Source organism: Notothenia coriiceps, unplaced genomic scaffold, assembly GCF_000735185.1.
Source record: "Notothenia coriiceps isolate Sejong01 unplaced genomic scaffold, NC01 NC01_scaffold00038354, whole genome shotgun sequence".
Classification (NCBI taxonomy): domain Eukaryota; kingdom Metazoa; phylum Chordata; class Actinopteri; order Perciformes; family Nototheniidae; genus Notothenia; species Notothenia coriiceps.
The window spans coordinates 358,184-374,583 of NW_011371055.1; the positions used below are offsets into that span (position 1 = coordinate 358,184).

The 16,400-nt window shown below is 39.6% G+C and overlaps 1 protein-coding gene across 1 annotated transcript in view; it reads left to right on the plus strand.

Moving 5' to 3' along the window:
• The window catches only part of sardh (sarcosine dehydrogenase), a 39,340-nt gene extending 23,053 nt beyond the window's left edge, over window positions 1-16,287 (plus strand). Inside the window, exons 15-23 of the mRNA XM_010797764.1 lie at window positions 210-323; window positions 737-875; window positions 2,895-3,008; window positions 4,135-4,282; window positions 7,625-7,718; window positions 10,259-10,421; window positions 10,512-10,680; window positions 11,534-11,669; window positions 14,257-16,287. Coding sequence (XP_010796066.1) covers window positions 210-323; window positions 737-875; window positions 2,895-3,008; window positions 4,135-4,282; window positions 7,625-7,718; window positions 10,259-10,421; window positions 10,512-10,680; window positions 11,534-11,669; window positions 14,257-14,385 — 1,206 coding nt within the window. The 3' untranslated portion in view covers window positions 14,386-16,287. The remainder of the gene's footprint in view (window positions 1-209; window positions 324-736; window positions 876-2,894; window positions 3,009-4,134; window positions 4,283-7,624; window positions 7,719-10,258; window positions 10,422-10,511; window positions 10,681-11,533; window positions 11,670-14,256) is intronic.
• Window positions 16,288-16,400: the final 113 nt, after the last annotated feature.

Genomic DNA, 16,400 nt, shown 5'->3' on the forward strand with positions numbered 1-16,400 from the left:
CAAGCATGTGCACGCTAATGATTTATTCACATCTGTGTATTGACATAGGCACTTTGAGAAACATAAACAATTAAGATGCAAATTCTCCCAAAAGGCTTGCCAAAAACGGACAACAAGGAAACAGAATCTGGCTCACTGCTTTGTCCTCTGCTCACATGGAAACAGGGATGATTAATTAGCCTCTAACTGCTTGTTTGTCTGTTTCGAAGGTTAAAGACTACGATTACTATGGGGCTTATGAAGTTAAGAAGAATGAAAACTACAAATACAACGAGTTGCTGGGCAAAGAGTACACCTTTGACTTCCCTCCGCATCATGAAGTGGTAAGATATCAAGCGTAAATGTGTGAAGATGAGTGTGATTCAGTAGAGTAATGTTTTTCGATTACATGCCGCTTTCCTTTTTGATAAACGTGAATTGGTCAAAAAAGAAACTCATGGTAGCCAGATGAGTGTGAAGGCTCCCGTGAGAAAAGGGCACATGTGTCCTCATGGGAAACAATCATGATAGTGACGAGAGAACAGTCAGAAAGGCTATTGGTGCATCAAGTGCAAACAAACACATTAGCTCCACGCCACAGAAGGAAATTGGCAACCTTAACGTCAGCAGCACTCTGTTTTTCATTTAAAATCACAGTGGTAATGACATTTTCCTTCAAGGATCTAGCTTTAAAATCTTTAAAAAGTCACAGACTGTTGGTTAAATGTGTGTTGGGTTTTTTCTTTTATGATTGCAGATTAAGAGTGAGTGCCTCACGTGCAGAAATGGCGTGGTGGTGTTCGACATGTCCTACTTTGGAAAGTTCTATCTGACTGGACCAGATGCCAAGAAGGCAGCTGATTGGCTGTTCACGGCTGATGTCAACAAGAAGTCGGGTCAGTGTGCTGCAGCGAGAACACACACACACACACACACACACACACACACACACACACACACACACACACACACACACACACACACACACACACACACACACACATACACATACACATACATACACACACACACACACACACACAGATGGGCGAAAGATTGACAGAATGAAAAGGGCAAATTCATGGAAGGAAGGACTTAAACAGATGCCAACTTCTTAGGAAAACAGTAATCTTTGACAAAATCTCAAATACAACAAATATTAAATGCTTGTTTTTGGTTTTTGTAGCTGTTCCTGTTTTTTGCAATGACAGCTTTGTACGAATGGTAAAAATAATTATGTGGATATTCTATTATTTCTCCCCTTTTTCCTCCAATTTCTCACTTCAACCACTGTCTGTTTTTATGCCTGAATAGGATGCCTTTCCTCTGTGTTGACAGGGATGTCAGAAACTCAAGTTCTGAAAGAATGCCAGGACAGATATACCTTTTAGTTTTAAAGTCTCTTTGTCTGGGATTGGAAAATGTCTCTCAAAGGTTCCACCACTGAAAGGAGACCTGCACATGCCACCCTACTTGTCATGGGGAGCACTTAACTTGTAAAAGCAGTTGTGTAATATCAAAACAAATTCAAAGGAAAAAAATTGTTCCAACGGTATTGTCCCCTGTCATGCAACAGTGTAGCGACATGGTTTAAATGGAATCTTTAATCATTTAAGTCTTCTTCTTTTTGAGCAAAAACTATTTCAAATGTAAATAAATACATTTGATGACTGAATTATGTCGTAATCTTATCTTTGTTATAATAGCAATTATTAAAGGGACCAAGAAAAACATAGGTATAAGAGGTGATTCCAGTTTTTAGCAAATTGATCAATAACATCATAACCGTCTAGGCGCATACAGACACAATATAATCGGCTTCAATTTATGGATGTGAAGTTTTTGCCATTTTTCAATTTTAACTATTAAACTCAACACTGTACAGTTTTGAAAATACAGTAATAACTAATTTAATAGCATAACATATAAAATGTAGACATACAGTTATTAAATACAGCATTATTCACTCTCAAAGATAATAATTAATTATGGAAAAGTTTTTCATAAGCCACCGCTTTTCCATCTTAAATTACATTAAGAAAAAAGTGCATTCAATTGTTCGAGTAACCATTTCAGCTTGCACTGCTGCTGTTTACTTTCTGTAAACTGTTTTCATATTTTCTTTTGTGCTTACATCTAATACCACTTTGTTATCCTCCACTCATTATGCCATCTACTGTAGATCTCACCCCACCTACGAAGGTGGTTTTTCAAATGCTTTCTCAACATCTTAAATGACGCATCATTTGACCTTGCTTTCCCACTTACAGCAATCACAGTGGTCACACTTGCTCCGAGAATATTTAATGTCTCAGCGGGCCGACTTATGCTACGCTAACACATTCACACAGCCTTTCCTTTAGCAGCATTGACAGTTTACTTGTAACATCAATCATTTATTTCAATGAGAGATGACAGAGGGACAGACACACATTATCACATCACTGAAGATCTCGTTGGCCGTGGACGACGGGAATGTTATTATTTGTCTTCTGTAAATAAATACAGACTTCTACCATAAGTGAAATATTTCAGTCATGTTATCTTTATGAATATGTTCATTAAGCTATGTAATCATGTTTCCTTGGTACTATTTTACAAAAATAAAAGGTTAAATTGTTGTGTATTTCTAGAAGCAGAGGTTTACAATTATTGCCCCTTTAAAGCAAGTTGTGAAAGAAGTAAAAGAACACTTGAGTTTATTAAAAAATATTATATTCCTACTCAAAGGTGGGGGCGGGGGAAATGCAGACAAAAGGTCAGAAGCTAGTTACCTCACAAATAATGGGTTACTGAAGATTGACCTAAAGTTCGGGTTTATTTTTCGTTTTGAGATTACGTTCTGTGAGACTGCACACTTTAAATTGGCCCACAATTTCTGCCAGAGGAATTCATTGTTTATTTGTGTGTTTTAGGCTCCACTGTGTATACCTGCATGCTGAATAAGGGAGGAGGGACGGAGGCTGACCTGACGGTGAGCAGACTGGAGCCTGGTGCCGCCAACATGCCCCTGGCCCCACAGTCCAATGGTGAGCCACAGTGTGTTTTGTCTGTGATACTGCTATATCTGTTGCTCTCTCCATTGTTACAGTTTTCTCTTTATCATCACATCAGTGTTGTTTATTTTAATTTGAACAATTTATTTATCTGTTGTTGGAAGTATCTGTCATTACATTGTATCTCATTTTGGATTTATGGTTCTTTAGCTCTGTTTAACGTATTGTTGTGTCTTTATCCACCATTTTGCTCCTACCTGTATCTCTTTTGTTGTGTTTAATGCCATCTTATTTGTCATTGTACTTAAATTCCCTCTCCATTTAATAATGTGTTTTCTTATTTTTAAATCCCCTAAAATCTATGAACCTGTCTAAACTGAATAATACATGTGCAGAGAATTTCACATTTCTGTGCTGAAAAAGGGCGATGACTGTGCACTCTCCTAAAATCTGTGTTTCAAACACAGCTAGATTTGGTATGTCATAACATTGAAAGGCAATCGTTGTTGTGTAGCTGTTGACACAACATCTGCAAAGAAACAGGAAACCTTCAGCGCAGAGCAGTAGGCCTACAGAGTTTACATCAATCAAATTTTTGACAGCAAACGTGGTAGTGTGGCCGGTTTTTGCATGTAAACCAGACCCTGAAGCTTCCTTCCAACAACTACCAAAACATCCCACTAGAGATGATTGGATATATTTAAAACCAATAACTAAGTAAGCTACTGCAAGCAACAAGCTAACAAGCTAACTTACAACATAAGCAGGTAAAAAATGGTTATTACTTTCCACTCTGATACTGTTGCTTGTCGCAGATGTCTCAAAACGGAATCTTCTCCAGACATGTATTACTGAATCTCTCTGGAGTTTCCTCTTATGGAGAAACAGACACCAAAACTTTCGGGAGCCGGTTGCAGAGCTCTGTGCTGCCATTTTGATGCTATCATCGTACTGTAGCACAAGTAGTGTTTGGGAGGGAGAGGCAAAATAAAGAGTAAAAAAGAGATGTGGTCCCAACCCCTTTTTTTGGAAGCTATGTTCAACAAAATGTGTAACAGCAGAATATGCCATAGTATTTGTGTTGTTGTTGTGTGTTTCTTCTGTCAGCCGTCTTTACTCCACTTAACCAATTTTAATGTATTTCCTGTCTTTGCTCCAGGTGATGTATACTACCTGGCCATTGGAGGAGGCGTGGCAGAACACAACTGGAACCACATCAGAACCGTTCTTCAGGATGAAGGCTTCAACTGCCAGCTAACGGACCACTCTGAGGACATGGGGATGATCAGCATCCAGGGACCCAAGAGGTGAGGAAACAAAAGAGTGATGGAAGACGGCTACGAATGAATGGAGACATTTTTATGATTCATGGATCCAGGTGAAGAAAAGGACAAAAGAAGAGGGTTGGAGAAGAGAATAAAAAAAAAAAGAATAGAAGGGTTATGATTCACATCGTAATCACAAGCAATTGTGAAACAGAGAGGAAGAGCTGTACGATCAATAAGAGGAAAGCGGGTTAAGTGCCCATTCTCGAGGCCATAGGCGTAAAGGTGAGAGGCAGTGTGCAGGGACGGAGGGTGATTGAAAACAGGAGACAGAAACATGGGGGTTAAAGAGGTTTCTGCCGTTTAATGGAGCCATTGGCTATTTGATGCTGTAAACCGTTCAAAGCTAATTTAAATCTATTTCTCATCTGGGTGAGTGGTAATGATACAAATCAATGGCGCTCTATGAGTCAACAACAGTTTGCATCTTGGGTTAGGGTGAGGTTCATGGGCCTGACTCGTCAATATTTCACCTGAATCATGCTAACGCGAAAAGTTAAAGGCATGAGCAACTACATGGCAATGTTTGTCTATTAGTAAGTCACCTACTGTAGCAAAGATCTAATACTATCATTTGTATTAATTCGTTTTTTCAATTGCGGCATCATTTCATCTGCTGTAAAGAATTACTTTTTTCATTTTCTGTTGTTTACTCGAGGAAGAATTGAAAGAAATTTATACTGTCTGCTTTTATAGGAAAACAACTGGAACCAATTCTTTATAATCTATATAATTTATTTTGGTTTAAACCAGAAAAAACATTGTTCGGTTTATTTTTTCCAAAAGGCCATTAAGTTCCATATGATGACAATATTTGTCACTGCTAACTCTTTCAGTTTTAGCTTAGGTTTATGTTTGTTTGTTTGTTTGTTTGTTTGTTTGTAGCCTTTATTTAACCAGGTAAAATCCCATTGAGATCAATGATCTCTTTTTCAAGGGAGACCTGCAGCACATTATGATTATAACCCTGAGTGGAATATCTTATCAACCATCCATCATTTTATGAATTGTAATACATTTGGTGATTGCTTAACTTCCCCTTCATTTGTCTAATACTCTGCGCTTCTCTGGGTTATGACCTTTAAAATGACTCAGCTTTAGGTATTTTGTAATAACTTTTTCCTCATGACCAAATAATTAATCCAGGAATATTATAGGATAACCATTATAGTAGACACTGGTGATGTTATTTTAGGTCTCTAATCCGTACACTCTACTTTTCTCTGCATGATATTAGTAATGAAAGGTAATCCTATAGAATCATATCTCTTATCCCACATCCCTGCCATAAGGACTCCCCTGTGTTAACACTACAGTGATGACCTTCAAAGTATAAATGTCAAAAACTCTGTTTACTGAATTTGTATTACACCTGTGACATTTTACAGCCTGCTGATTTTACTGATGGAGGACAACCAGGGACTGTGATGTATTTTCTCCATATAACTTCAGTTTTTTAAATGAAACATAACCGAACATAAGACTCACAGTTTCCCTTTTACCCTCATCCATCCGAACCATCATCTATTGATTTATTTGTCAGGAGGAGAAATCTTGTTCTGTACGTGGGAAAACAGTACCTCACATTTGGACATGGGCTGTAGTCCAAGCTTGTCACTCTCTTCTTGCAGTTTTCCTTTTGTTGTACTCTACTCAGATAGCAAGTAGGGCCACCTTTTACCTCTCCCCGATCTCTGTCTCTGAACTCCTCGTCTATCTTTTCCTCCCCTCTCACCTCCTCTGCCCCCCCCACCCTCCATGCACCCTGCGTCTTTGTTGTTCCCTCTCCCCAGCAGCAGGGTTAGGCCACACTGTTTTCTGTGTGGGCTATGTCGATTTCTTCTTCTCCTTGAGGCTTTTCTCTCATCTTCTGTTCTCCTCTGTTTCTTCACTGTCAGACACATGTCTCTGTAGATCTTATCCAGCTCTTTTTTTAAATCTCTCTTCTCAATCGCCTATTCTCTGTGTCCTCTTTCCCTTTGTCAGATTGTTCTGTTGCTCTTGCTCTTATTGCTTACGTCAAACCAGAAATCAGTGCGTCACTAGCAGCAGAAAGCCAATATATACTGTGTGTGTGATTATGACTTCCCACATGCTCATAAAAGGTTGATTATGTAGCTCATTAAGTTTTTCTGAACATCCAAAGTGCATTTAGCTTGTGAGTGTCTGTATTAAAATCACATGTTTGCGTATATCAGTAATATAAACAAGATTAGCGTCTGTATTGCATCTCGTAATGAATCCCAGCTACCATGTTATTGTTTCTGCCACAAATGAGGAATTGCTAAAATCGACCCTCTAATGTTTGGGGTTTGTTTTCTAAGATAGCCAATTGATCTCTTTAAAGTTTGAGGAGATGGAAAATTGCTGCGTTCAAAATAATTCATCTCTCCCCGAGAGAATTCCAATTCTCCGGAAGAAGGAGTATCTGGATTTGCAGCTTTTTGCTCGCACAGCTTGCAACAGGGTGCTCGTCTGTTGCCTTGTAATTATGAACCATATTGATAATATATTAAATCATGTGAGAGAAGACATATGTGTTTCTGTACTGTATGTATTCATAATCTGATTCACAGCTGAGAGCCACAGTTAAGTGGCAAGTCAGAGAAACAAATTGGTGGTTTGCTAGACTCCGGCTACACACACACACACACACACACACACACACACACACACACACACACACACACACACACCCGGTCACTGATTGCATATAGCTAATTGGCCTTGCTCTTGGTCCTGGGAGTTCAGTGAGTTACTCAAGGGAAGACAGAAACTGGAGAACAGCCCGAAGTGAATATTAGCCTGTGCATTATACAGTACTGGCTCACCCATGCATATATGCAAGAAATGTTTTATTCACATACGAACATCCCCGTTTCTACATCCAACTATGAACACATCAATTGCTGTAGGAAAAAAAGTAGGACGCCCCCACACAGATACACAAGCATGTACATCACACGCAAGCATAACCTGGACCTCCTCCCCAAATATCTTCAGCCTTGGCTTCATGCCACACTGTTTCAAAAATATTGCCTGTATACCTGCCCACTCACAAACACACACGCAGCATAGGAAGCTAAACTTAGTGTTTCTTTCTGTTGACTCATCTTTATGTAATATTCATTCTTGATGTGTTTGTGGGAGAGGGGAAAATGGTTCTATAGCAAATATAATAAGTGTTTGTTTTGTTTTGCTTTCTTGAACATCTGATATTCGAGTAAGCAAATCTAGTATCTTTCTCCACAGCAGTTGCACAGGTGCCGGTGCTAAATATTTTTGACTGAGCATCTCTGTTTCTGTGTTTCTCTGTATGTGCAGTCGAGAGGTGCTGCAGGAGGTGTTGGACGCCGACCTGAGCAACGAAGCTTTCCCCTTCTCCACCCACAAAGTTGTCAGCGCAGCAGGGCATCAGGTGAACACACACACATTAAGTGAGCTGAAATCTGAGACTATGTGCATGCATGTGTGTGATAGATGTCTGTCCTGACCTTTCTTTTCTAAACCTCACTGCCTTCTATCTCTTTCTACTTCCTCCCCTCAGGTCCAATAACTCCAAACTCATAAATAGAGTAACTGCACAGCTGTTTACAAGCACTTGGAAAACCATATATTTATACTTTATTCGGTTTTCCAAACAGTTGGGGGAACGGTCAAATAAGCCAAATTAATACTGGCAACAACCTCCTGTTAAATTACGCTCTACAGTATATGTACGAAGGGGCGAGTAAAGCATTTGCTTCTGGCTGCGAAGCAAATTCTAATGGAGATGTCTTAACTACAACCAAAGGCAATATGTGGTTGACCCCACTTCTTACTCAGAATCACAAGAATCAGAAACAGGTATATTAACACATACGAGTAATTTGACTTGGTGTTGTGGTGCAGACGGAAAAAACAAAACAAAAATGTAAAACACAGATAGAAAACTATTTGAAGAAAACTATAATAATGTAAAAAATATATATTCCTGCACAGTTACTGCATTCAGCATTCTACGAAAATGAACGAAGGCATACAACAAATATTTGTTTCTGTACTGTTTGGCCGTAAACTGAGAATTTCTTTGCCAGCCACCATGTTGGAAACAGTCGAGCCAAAAGCAAACAGTTTGGCTCCAGAATGCGGTGGTCACTCACTAACATGCATACACCATCAGGTGCTGTAAGGTACTGAAGCCTCGGCTGCTCAGTTTGACCTCCACATTGTTCCTGGCCTTGGATCAAACGGAGCATGTAGTACCGGCCCATGCAGCGACGCATATGTCGACACACACTCGCTCTGTCTTAGTTGCTTTTGAATACATTTTTCAACGCTCCGGTGATTGCAGTCAGCATCTTCTCACAGCTCTGCAGAAGTGTTAGTGTGCACGCGTGTGTGCGCTGCTTGTGCTGTGTTCCAGCTGGTTGCTGGCTTCGTCCGGGTGACATTTTAATGGCTGCACTCCTGCGAGAGTAGAGCGCTCTTTCTCTCTCTCTCTCTCCCTCTGCCCCGTGCCCCCCTCGTATCTCATTAGACTCTCTCTCCTCCCAGTTGATGCAGTGTGCTGGCATGCGTGTTCGGTGATTAATTCATGTTTGTATGCAATATTTTACTTGTGTCTGTGCTCTGAGTCTATATTTCATGTTTGCCTGGTAGATGTATGTGCATAGGGTTTGCGTGAGTTTATCGACTGTGTATCTGGCGGAGAGTTTTTTATTGCGTGGGCCTACATGTACTGTCCTCCCCAGAGTTTCATGGCGTACATATGGGGCCCAGGGTGATCCCTGGCTGGCCAGATGGCCTGGCTGTCACAGCACCCACTGGGGAAACTGTTGGAGAGTTTTCTCTCTTTTTCTCACTCCCTCCCACATTTTCTCGCTCGCTTCCTTTCCTTTTTTTTCTGAAGCATTCCTACTTGTTTTAAATAAATAATTTTGCATCCTAATCATTCTGGTATCCTTGAACCTAGGTGTTATTCTCAGTGTTTGTATTGTGATTATATATGCCTGACACAGAAGTCATCTTCAACTCTTGAGAAAAGATTAAGCACTCCCATGGAAATCCACACAGCTGTTGTTGCAAACTGCATGACATAGTGGATTATTTTCTATTCACTAAAGTGAAGTTTCAGCCTGCCTTTGATTCAACGTTAGTGAGTCCTATAGATGTAGGAGAAACACAAGGAAGTCGTTTGTGTTTCAGAGGTGCAAAAACAAAAAGACAAGATACTCTCTCCTAATTGATTGCTTCCATAAGTTCATTGCAGTATCTTCAGCTATTTCCATCCTTTTTCTAGTTTACTTGTAGTTTTAAATACACCATTTTGCATTATTATATATTACATTTAGTCGTTTTGGGGGAAAGCTTTGCCATATTTAACACTGTTTGTGCTGCATTCTTCAAAACTCTACAATGGAAGGGTTGAGTAAAATGTTTCCATGCCAAATATTCACAATGGAGTAGTTTTTGATGATAACATTCATCCTTTTTCTTTTTTGATCTGGAGCATTTACTTTTCTTACTTCTCAGTTGTATTGTTCATTATCTGGTACACCTTTTCCCGCCTCTCAGGCCCTGCCAACTTCCCTGCTCTTTCTGTTTGTATTCTGTTTTCCCTGTCACCTCCATCCCCCTTACTCACTGCAGTCATTTCCACCTTTTATCCCCATAAAGGTCTTTTTTTAGGATTCAACCTAATTGGACATTCAATTCTAAAGGGACATTACACTTCAATGTGCGTGAACCTTATCTTATCCTTGCATCTTTTTCTATTCTATTCCATGTATTCTATGCTGATTTATTGACTTTCTCTCTCCAGTTGCTGCACATGGTGGCTGCTGTTTATATTAAGATTCATTACCGGTAGATCTGCTCATTTAAAAGTAGCGTGTGTGTGTGTCTGAACACAAGCAAAGGCATGACAGCCTCTACCAGCCTCTCTCCATCTCTCTAAGCCTCCTCTCTCTGGTCCAGGTGCGGGCGATGCGTCTGTCGTTTGTCGGAGAGCTCGGCTGGGAGCTGCACATACCCAAAGACTCTTGCCTTCCGGTCTACCATGCTGTCATGGCTGCTGGGGCAAAGCACGGCATCATCAACTCAGGCTACAGGGCCATAGACTCACTCAGCATAGAGAAAGGTAACTATTTAAATAAATCACTAACCCCTAAAATAACAGTCCCTTGGTGCCTCTCATCCCTAATGTCTACCTTTTCCCCCTAATAATCAGGCTACAGGCATTGGCACGCAGACCTTCGCCCCGATGACACACCCCTTGAGTCAGGGTTAGGCTTCACCTGCAAAATGAAGAGCTCCATCCCATTCCAGGGCCGTGATAGGCTGGAGAAACAGAAGGAGGAGGGGCTGAGGAGGCGCATCGTCTGCTTCACCATTGATGAGTAAGTAAAGACTGAGATTATATGCTACTAGGAATTAAATTATCTTTACAACAATCGCACATTTGAGCACTGACGTAAAAAAAAAAGTTAAAATAAAGCTTCCTGCAGCCAATTAGACTTCCTCCATAAATAGATTTCTTGACATAAGCCTAAAATAATTTAAAGAATTGTCTTAATTTACTTACTAATACATTTACCAAATGTGCAGTGATACTGATTTTGAAGAAGACCGTGTGTACGGGTATATTGTGTGTCAGGATGGAGATGCAGTTTAATTTAATATTTATAGATTTTCCCTTCTGTGGTTTCTGTTTTAAGACATTTAACACTCTGCAAATTATTTTATTCCATTAGATCTTTGTCCGAAAAACACATTAACCATTCAAAATGTTCCACTTGGTTCAGACGCTAGAATGCAATTACACCAAATCACGGTTCGGTTGATATTAATTTTTAATCTTCAGCTGGAAGTTTACACTCTCGAATGAGTTGTGGGAAGACAAATCTTACAAACGCATGATGGTCAAACAAAAACAAATGTTTTCCCTCTGATCTTGAGGAGATTTTCTGAGATGAAAACATTGCTTTCTTTACGAGAGAGACATTTTATCAAAGTGGGCACATTCTGTTTGGTCCCGACAGATATAATTAGTGTGAATATGCGTATTATAATAGTATTTGTATAAAAGGGATTTTGTGTATGTGTGTGCATGAGCGAGTCAGTGTTGGAATCAGATCAAATTAATTGTGTTTTAAAGAAACATTTCAACATGACAATAAATTAGCTGAGTGTGCAAAATGAATGTGTGTTTGTTTGACTGTTAAATACTCTCCTCCTCTGTCTCTCCCTCAGAAAAGTACCCATGTTTGGTTTGGAAGCAGTTCACCGTAACGGCACTCCTGTTGGTCACCTACGTCGTTCAGACTATGGCTTCTTTATCGACAAAACTATCGGATATGGATATATCCGCAACCCTGATGGAGGAGTGGTAAAGACCTTAAACACACAACACATGAACATATACATAAACATTGCACACACTGTTTACCTATCATCACTTCCTTTTTTGTGTTTTATGCCGTTGTTTTTTGGGCTTATTTAATGTATTTTTGCTTAATTTTCTTCAAAAAACATTATGTCAGTATTGTGAGATAATCCCATTTGAACACAATTCTAGGTTTTGAGTAGAAGTGTGCATAGGAATCCTGACAACAGAACTGATTTATGTCAAGCATTAAGAAACAAATTCTAGAAATCCTTTTTTTAAGATTGAGGACTGATTCTTTTATCAATAATAGCCTGAGACTGAATCATAAGTGTTATCGGCCAGCATACAGGTTTTTTTTGTGTGTTTCTCTCGTTAATAATACAGACGCATACAAAATAACAGCAGCAAGAGAGAAACACAAAGTTATTGGTGGAAGTGGTGTGCTCCAAGGCAAAGCACCTATTTTAGTTCATTAAACAGAACAATCCTTAGTTTTTTTGGCTTTATATAGATCCGTATCTACGATTCTGTGCTCATGGACGCACAACGTTAGACACACACTGCGTTGCGAGCACATCTGTGTGATCGAATGTGTGCCCTTGTGTGTGCTCATTTGGTTAATATCCATCCTTGAGTCGTGACCAGCAGTACAAAACAAAGCGGAATGACTCCTGGCTTTGACGAGCACTACAGTTTGGAGATGCACTCACTCGAATGCTTCACACACACTCACACTCACACTCACACTCACACACACACACACACACACACACACAGAGAGAGAGAGAGAGAGAGAGAGAGAGAGAGCACGCAAGAGAGAGAGAGAAACAAAAGGAGACACACACACACACACACACACACACACACACACACAGGTCTGAGCGATCTAGTGTCCTGTCACTCAGGATTACAGAGCACATCCCCTTCAATCACATCACTGACTTCAACAGAAGTAACTTTGTAAGAGTCTTCTTTCATTAAACAGACCCATGTATAGAGAACAATATAAATGTCTGCTCTCCACGGTACGCTTGATCGCTCTCTTCTCTCTTTCCTTGCTTCCTACCGTATTCTTTTTTTTTTTTTAATTCACTGTTTCACTGCTTTGTGGTATTAAGGCAGTGGGTACACCATTAAAATGTATCAAACTATTTCACTGGCTGTCAGACTGAGTTCTGTACATGCATCAGTGGTTTGACAAGTGAATGTACTCCTTGAAAACGAAGCAGTTATACTTCTATGCCTGTTTGCAGAATGCCATCAAATAATGCCTAGCAAGATGGAGTATGAAGTTAATTCATTTAAGTTACAGCCCAAAAGCAGTTTAACGTCTTTAAAGAGGCCCTATTATGCTTTTGGGAGGTTTCCATTTCCTCTAGCGTGTTGTATAGGTTTTTTGTGCATGTCAATGGTCTGCCCCCCCCCTGCCTGAAACGCCTCGATTGGACTCCTTTGTTTAATTCCAAAATACAATGACATCACTATGTAACACGTGCGTTTCAATTGGCTAGAGCTCCAACAAACTGTACGTGATTAAGTTGTGGGACATCTCTAAGCGGTTGACAAATCCCAACAGAGCCGGCCAGCTAACCAATCAGAGCTGAGGGTGAAAAGAGATGCTGCAGCACACATTAAAGTATGAAAACACGTCACAGTAGAGACACAAAATAGAAATATGAACCTAAAGATTAGCACAATAGGGACCCTTTAATTGTTTTCGTTTTTTATTTGAGCGCTCAAACGTGGCAGAAATAATATTTGTAAATCCTTCTGTGTTAATGTATTCATTATGATACTGTTCTGAAAATGCCAGTGGGAATTGCATTATCCTTAACAACTTGGACTGGGCTTTGCAAATTACAGTAGAAGACTCTGACCTGCAAGTTTTCATATACATGTCTGCAACAGGTGCTTTGAATAATTTGGACCCGCACACTGTTATTTCATTGTGTGGTAATAGGAGCACCTGGCTAGAGCTTTGGATTTAAATATACTGTGGAGTCACTTTAGAAACCTGGGGGCATTCATCTTAATAGAATACAGTGAGGCTGAAAGTGCTGCATGGTTGCTTTTAAGAATCATGGTCTAAATGCAGCCAAATTCAGGTAAATAATGGATCTGGCAAGTTTGTGTAACACTTCACCATTCCAAGTGAGACAAGGGCATCAACGCCATTCCTGGAACATGGAAGTAGTTGAAATTAAATGGTGATGAGAGAGAGAGAGGCCTCTTTTATGTGTGTGTGCAGCGGCAGGGAGGGAGAAGGGAGTCAGTCTGTGAAAATGTGCTCTTACTGTGGGTTACGAGGATCTGACATTGACTCATGAGTGACTGGATTGCTTTCAGCGTTTTATAACTCCAGCGCCGTTCTCTTCTGTCAGATACGACTGCTGTGAAATTGTCTGCTCTGGAGTTCTCCGTCAGCTGGGAGAAGTCCATTTTGTTTTTTGCAAAGAGCGTGGATTAATTGGTCGTCTCATTTCCTCTCTGTTTTAATCTCCGTCATCCTCCTCATCTATATAAAATGTAAATTCCCTCCCCACCTCATATTTCCATGCTCTGATCTCTCTCTTCCTTTCTTTATCAGGTGAGTGCCGATTTCATAAAGAGCGGCGAGTTTACCCTGGAGAAGATGGGAGTGACGTACAAGGCCAAGGCCCATCTTAAATCTCCATTTGACCCTCAGAACAAACGCGTCAAGGGCATCTATGATTGAGAAGGACCACACATGTGAAAACTGAAGAAAACACACTGGTTGGAGAAGTGCAGTTTACAAATATTATGCATTATAGCTTAGATTAAATGTGATAGGAAATAACTGGTGGGGATAAAATAAACTTTTTTAGGTCTAAAATGTAAATCAAAATACAAAAGAGGTGCTAATTTAGTTATTCTTGTACAAATGTTGATTGTTAAGCTTTACATTTTAAGCCTGCTCTGGGTTTAAGAGTAACACTTGTGAATGCTCTCATGTGAGAAATATTACTATGAAGACAAACTATTGAGGTGAACTAAAGTGTCTTTGCTCTAGTAATCAAAGATGTTTTTCCAGTACACCTGGATAAGTCCCTCGCGTGATCCTGCTATCTTTGAATAAGCCTGAGCTTTTTTCTGGATCGCTTTTTAATTACTAAAATAACCTCACGTGATTAGGTCGTTTTTAAAAATAGAAACTAAACTGAACAATATTTGCTCTTTTCAAACTATCAGAAGTACGTTTTTAAGCCTTAACACTAGATAACTCAGGGAATCTATTTACATAGTTAATACTGTGAATTCTCTATTGGCAGCACAAGCTTTGTGTACTGGTGCTAAAAAGTAAATAACTTTAAATATTTAGGCATGTATAACTGTCAAGCTTTTCCCTTTTTTAAAATGCTATATATTAGATATTAAAATAAAGAATTTCATTTATCCTATGAGGCCATATTGGGGAATCAAAGTGTTTCCAAACCATTCACAAGCCCTTCTGGCAGTTTGAGTCAGATTACAGTGACTGATGCTGTTGTTGACAACAGTGACTAAAACTGATTTTCACTCTGTAGTATGGTATCTAAATCTTAGGCAGACAAGAGTGTTTATCAACAAAAAAAACCCTGAGGCATAGTTTATCCAGCCAGGGAGGAAACACTGCTGTAGAAAAGAATACTGGATAAAGACAAGTTATCAGAAAGCAGCTCTTACAGATAGAGCCTTTGATTTCTGAGCCACCCCCTCCCCCCTCTCCGTCATTGCTGTCCTCTTCTGCTCTATACTGCCGTCGCTGCTGATTGCAAACTCAATTCTCTTAAGTTTGTTTCATACCAAATGCCATTGTCATTTAAAAAGAGTTATCTTCCAATCCAGGCGCTTATTTGCTGTTGTTCTGCTGCTAAATCAAACTCAACCATTTGTACATCTGCATAAGGCGACAGCACATTTACCATCGCCTTGGCCTTTTAACATTTCAAAATGTGATCTTGGTACAATGGACTAGTGAGTTTGACAGGACTGTTTTGTAGATTTCTTGTAATTAAAATGTACATTTTGCTAATACAACTAGCTTCATCTGTCATCTCACTCAGTCATTTAGTGTATGCCACATGTATACACTGTGTGTACTGTATAGATATACACTGCTAACTAATCAGCTATTATTTTATTTGTCGCCATTTCATGGTTGTTGTAAGGAAAAGTCTTCAAAGTAAAACTGACAGAAAAAGAGAAATCACCAGTCAATCTCTTTGATGGCATAATCATGTCTTAAATGCAAGTATGTGCAGTAATTCAAGATACTAATTCTGCTAGTTATGTCTTAAGTCTAACAACAAAAAGATTTTACATTCAACACCTGTGCTTGTTTCCCCTTTCACTAACAGTTCAGGCCAAACAAGAAACACATAGTGTGAACAGCACATTAATAATTGTGTGAAAGCAGGAAGTCCTCTGTGTGTACAGTATGGCTACTACTCGCCTCTCCAATGTGTGTTGCTGCACGTTCAGCACAAAATGTTTACTAATGTGGAATGATTCATTGATTTCGCCCAGAAGGCCATTAATCATTGAAATGGTTGTTCTGTGCAGCGGCTTAGGTTAATAACAAGATTTATTTGGGAAATGTTAAACAGACTGACAGAAACTATCACTACTGGTCCTCTACACAATATGTCAACAGGTATTTGTTCCTAATTCAGTTTATAGAATGTCTCTCTCCATGATGTGAATACTACAAAAGTACTGATGATAGAAAGC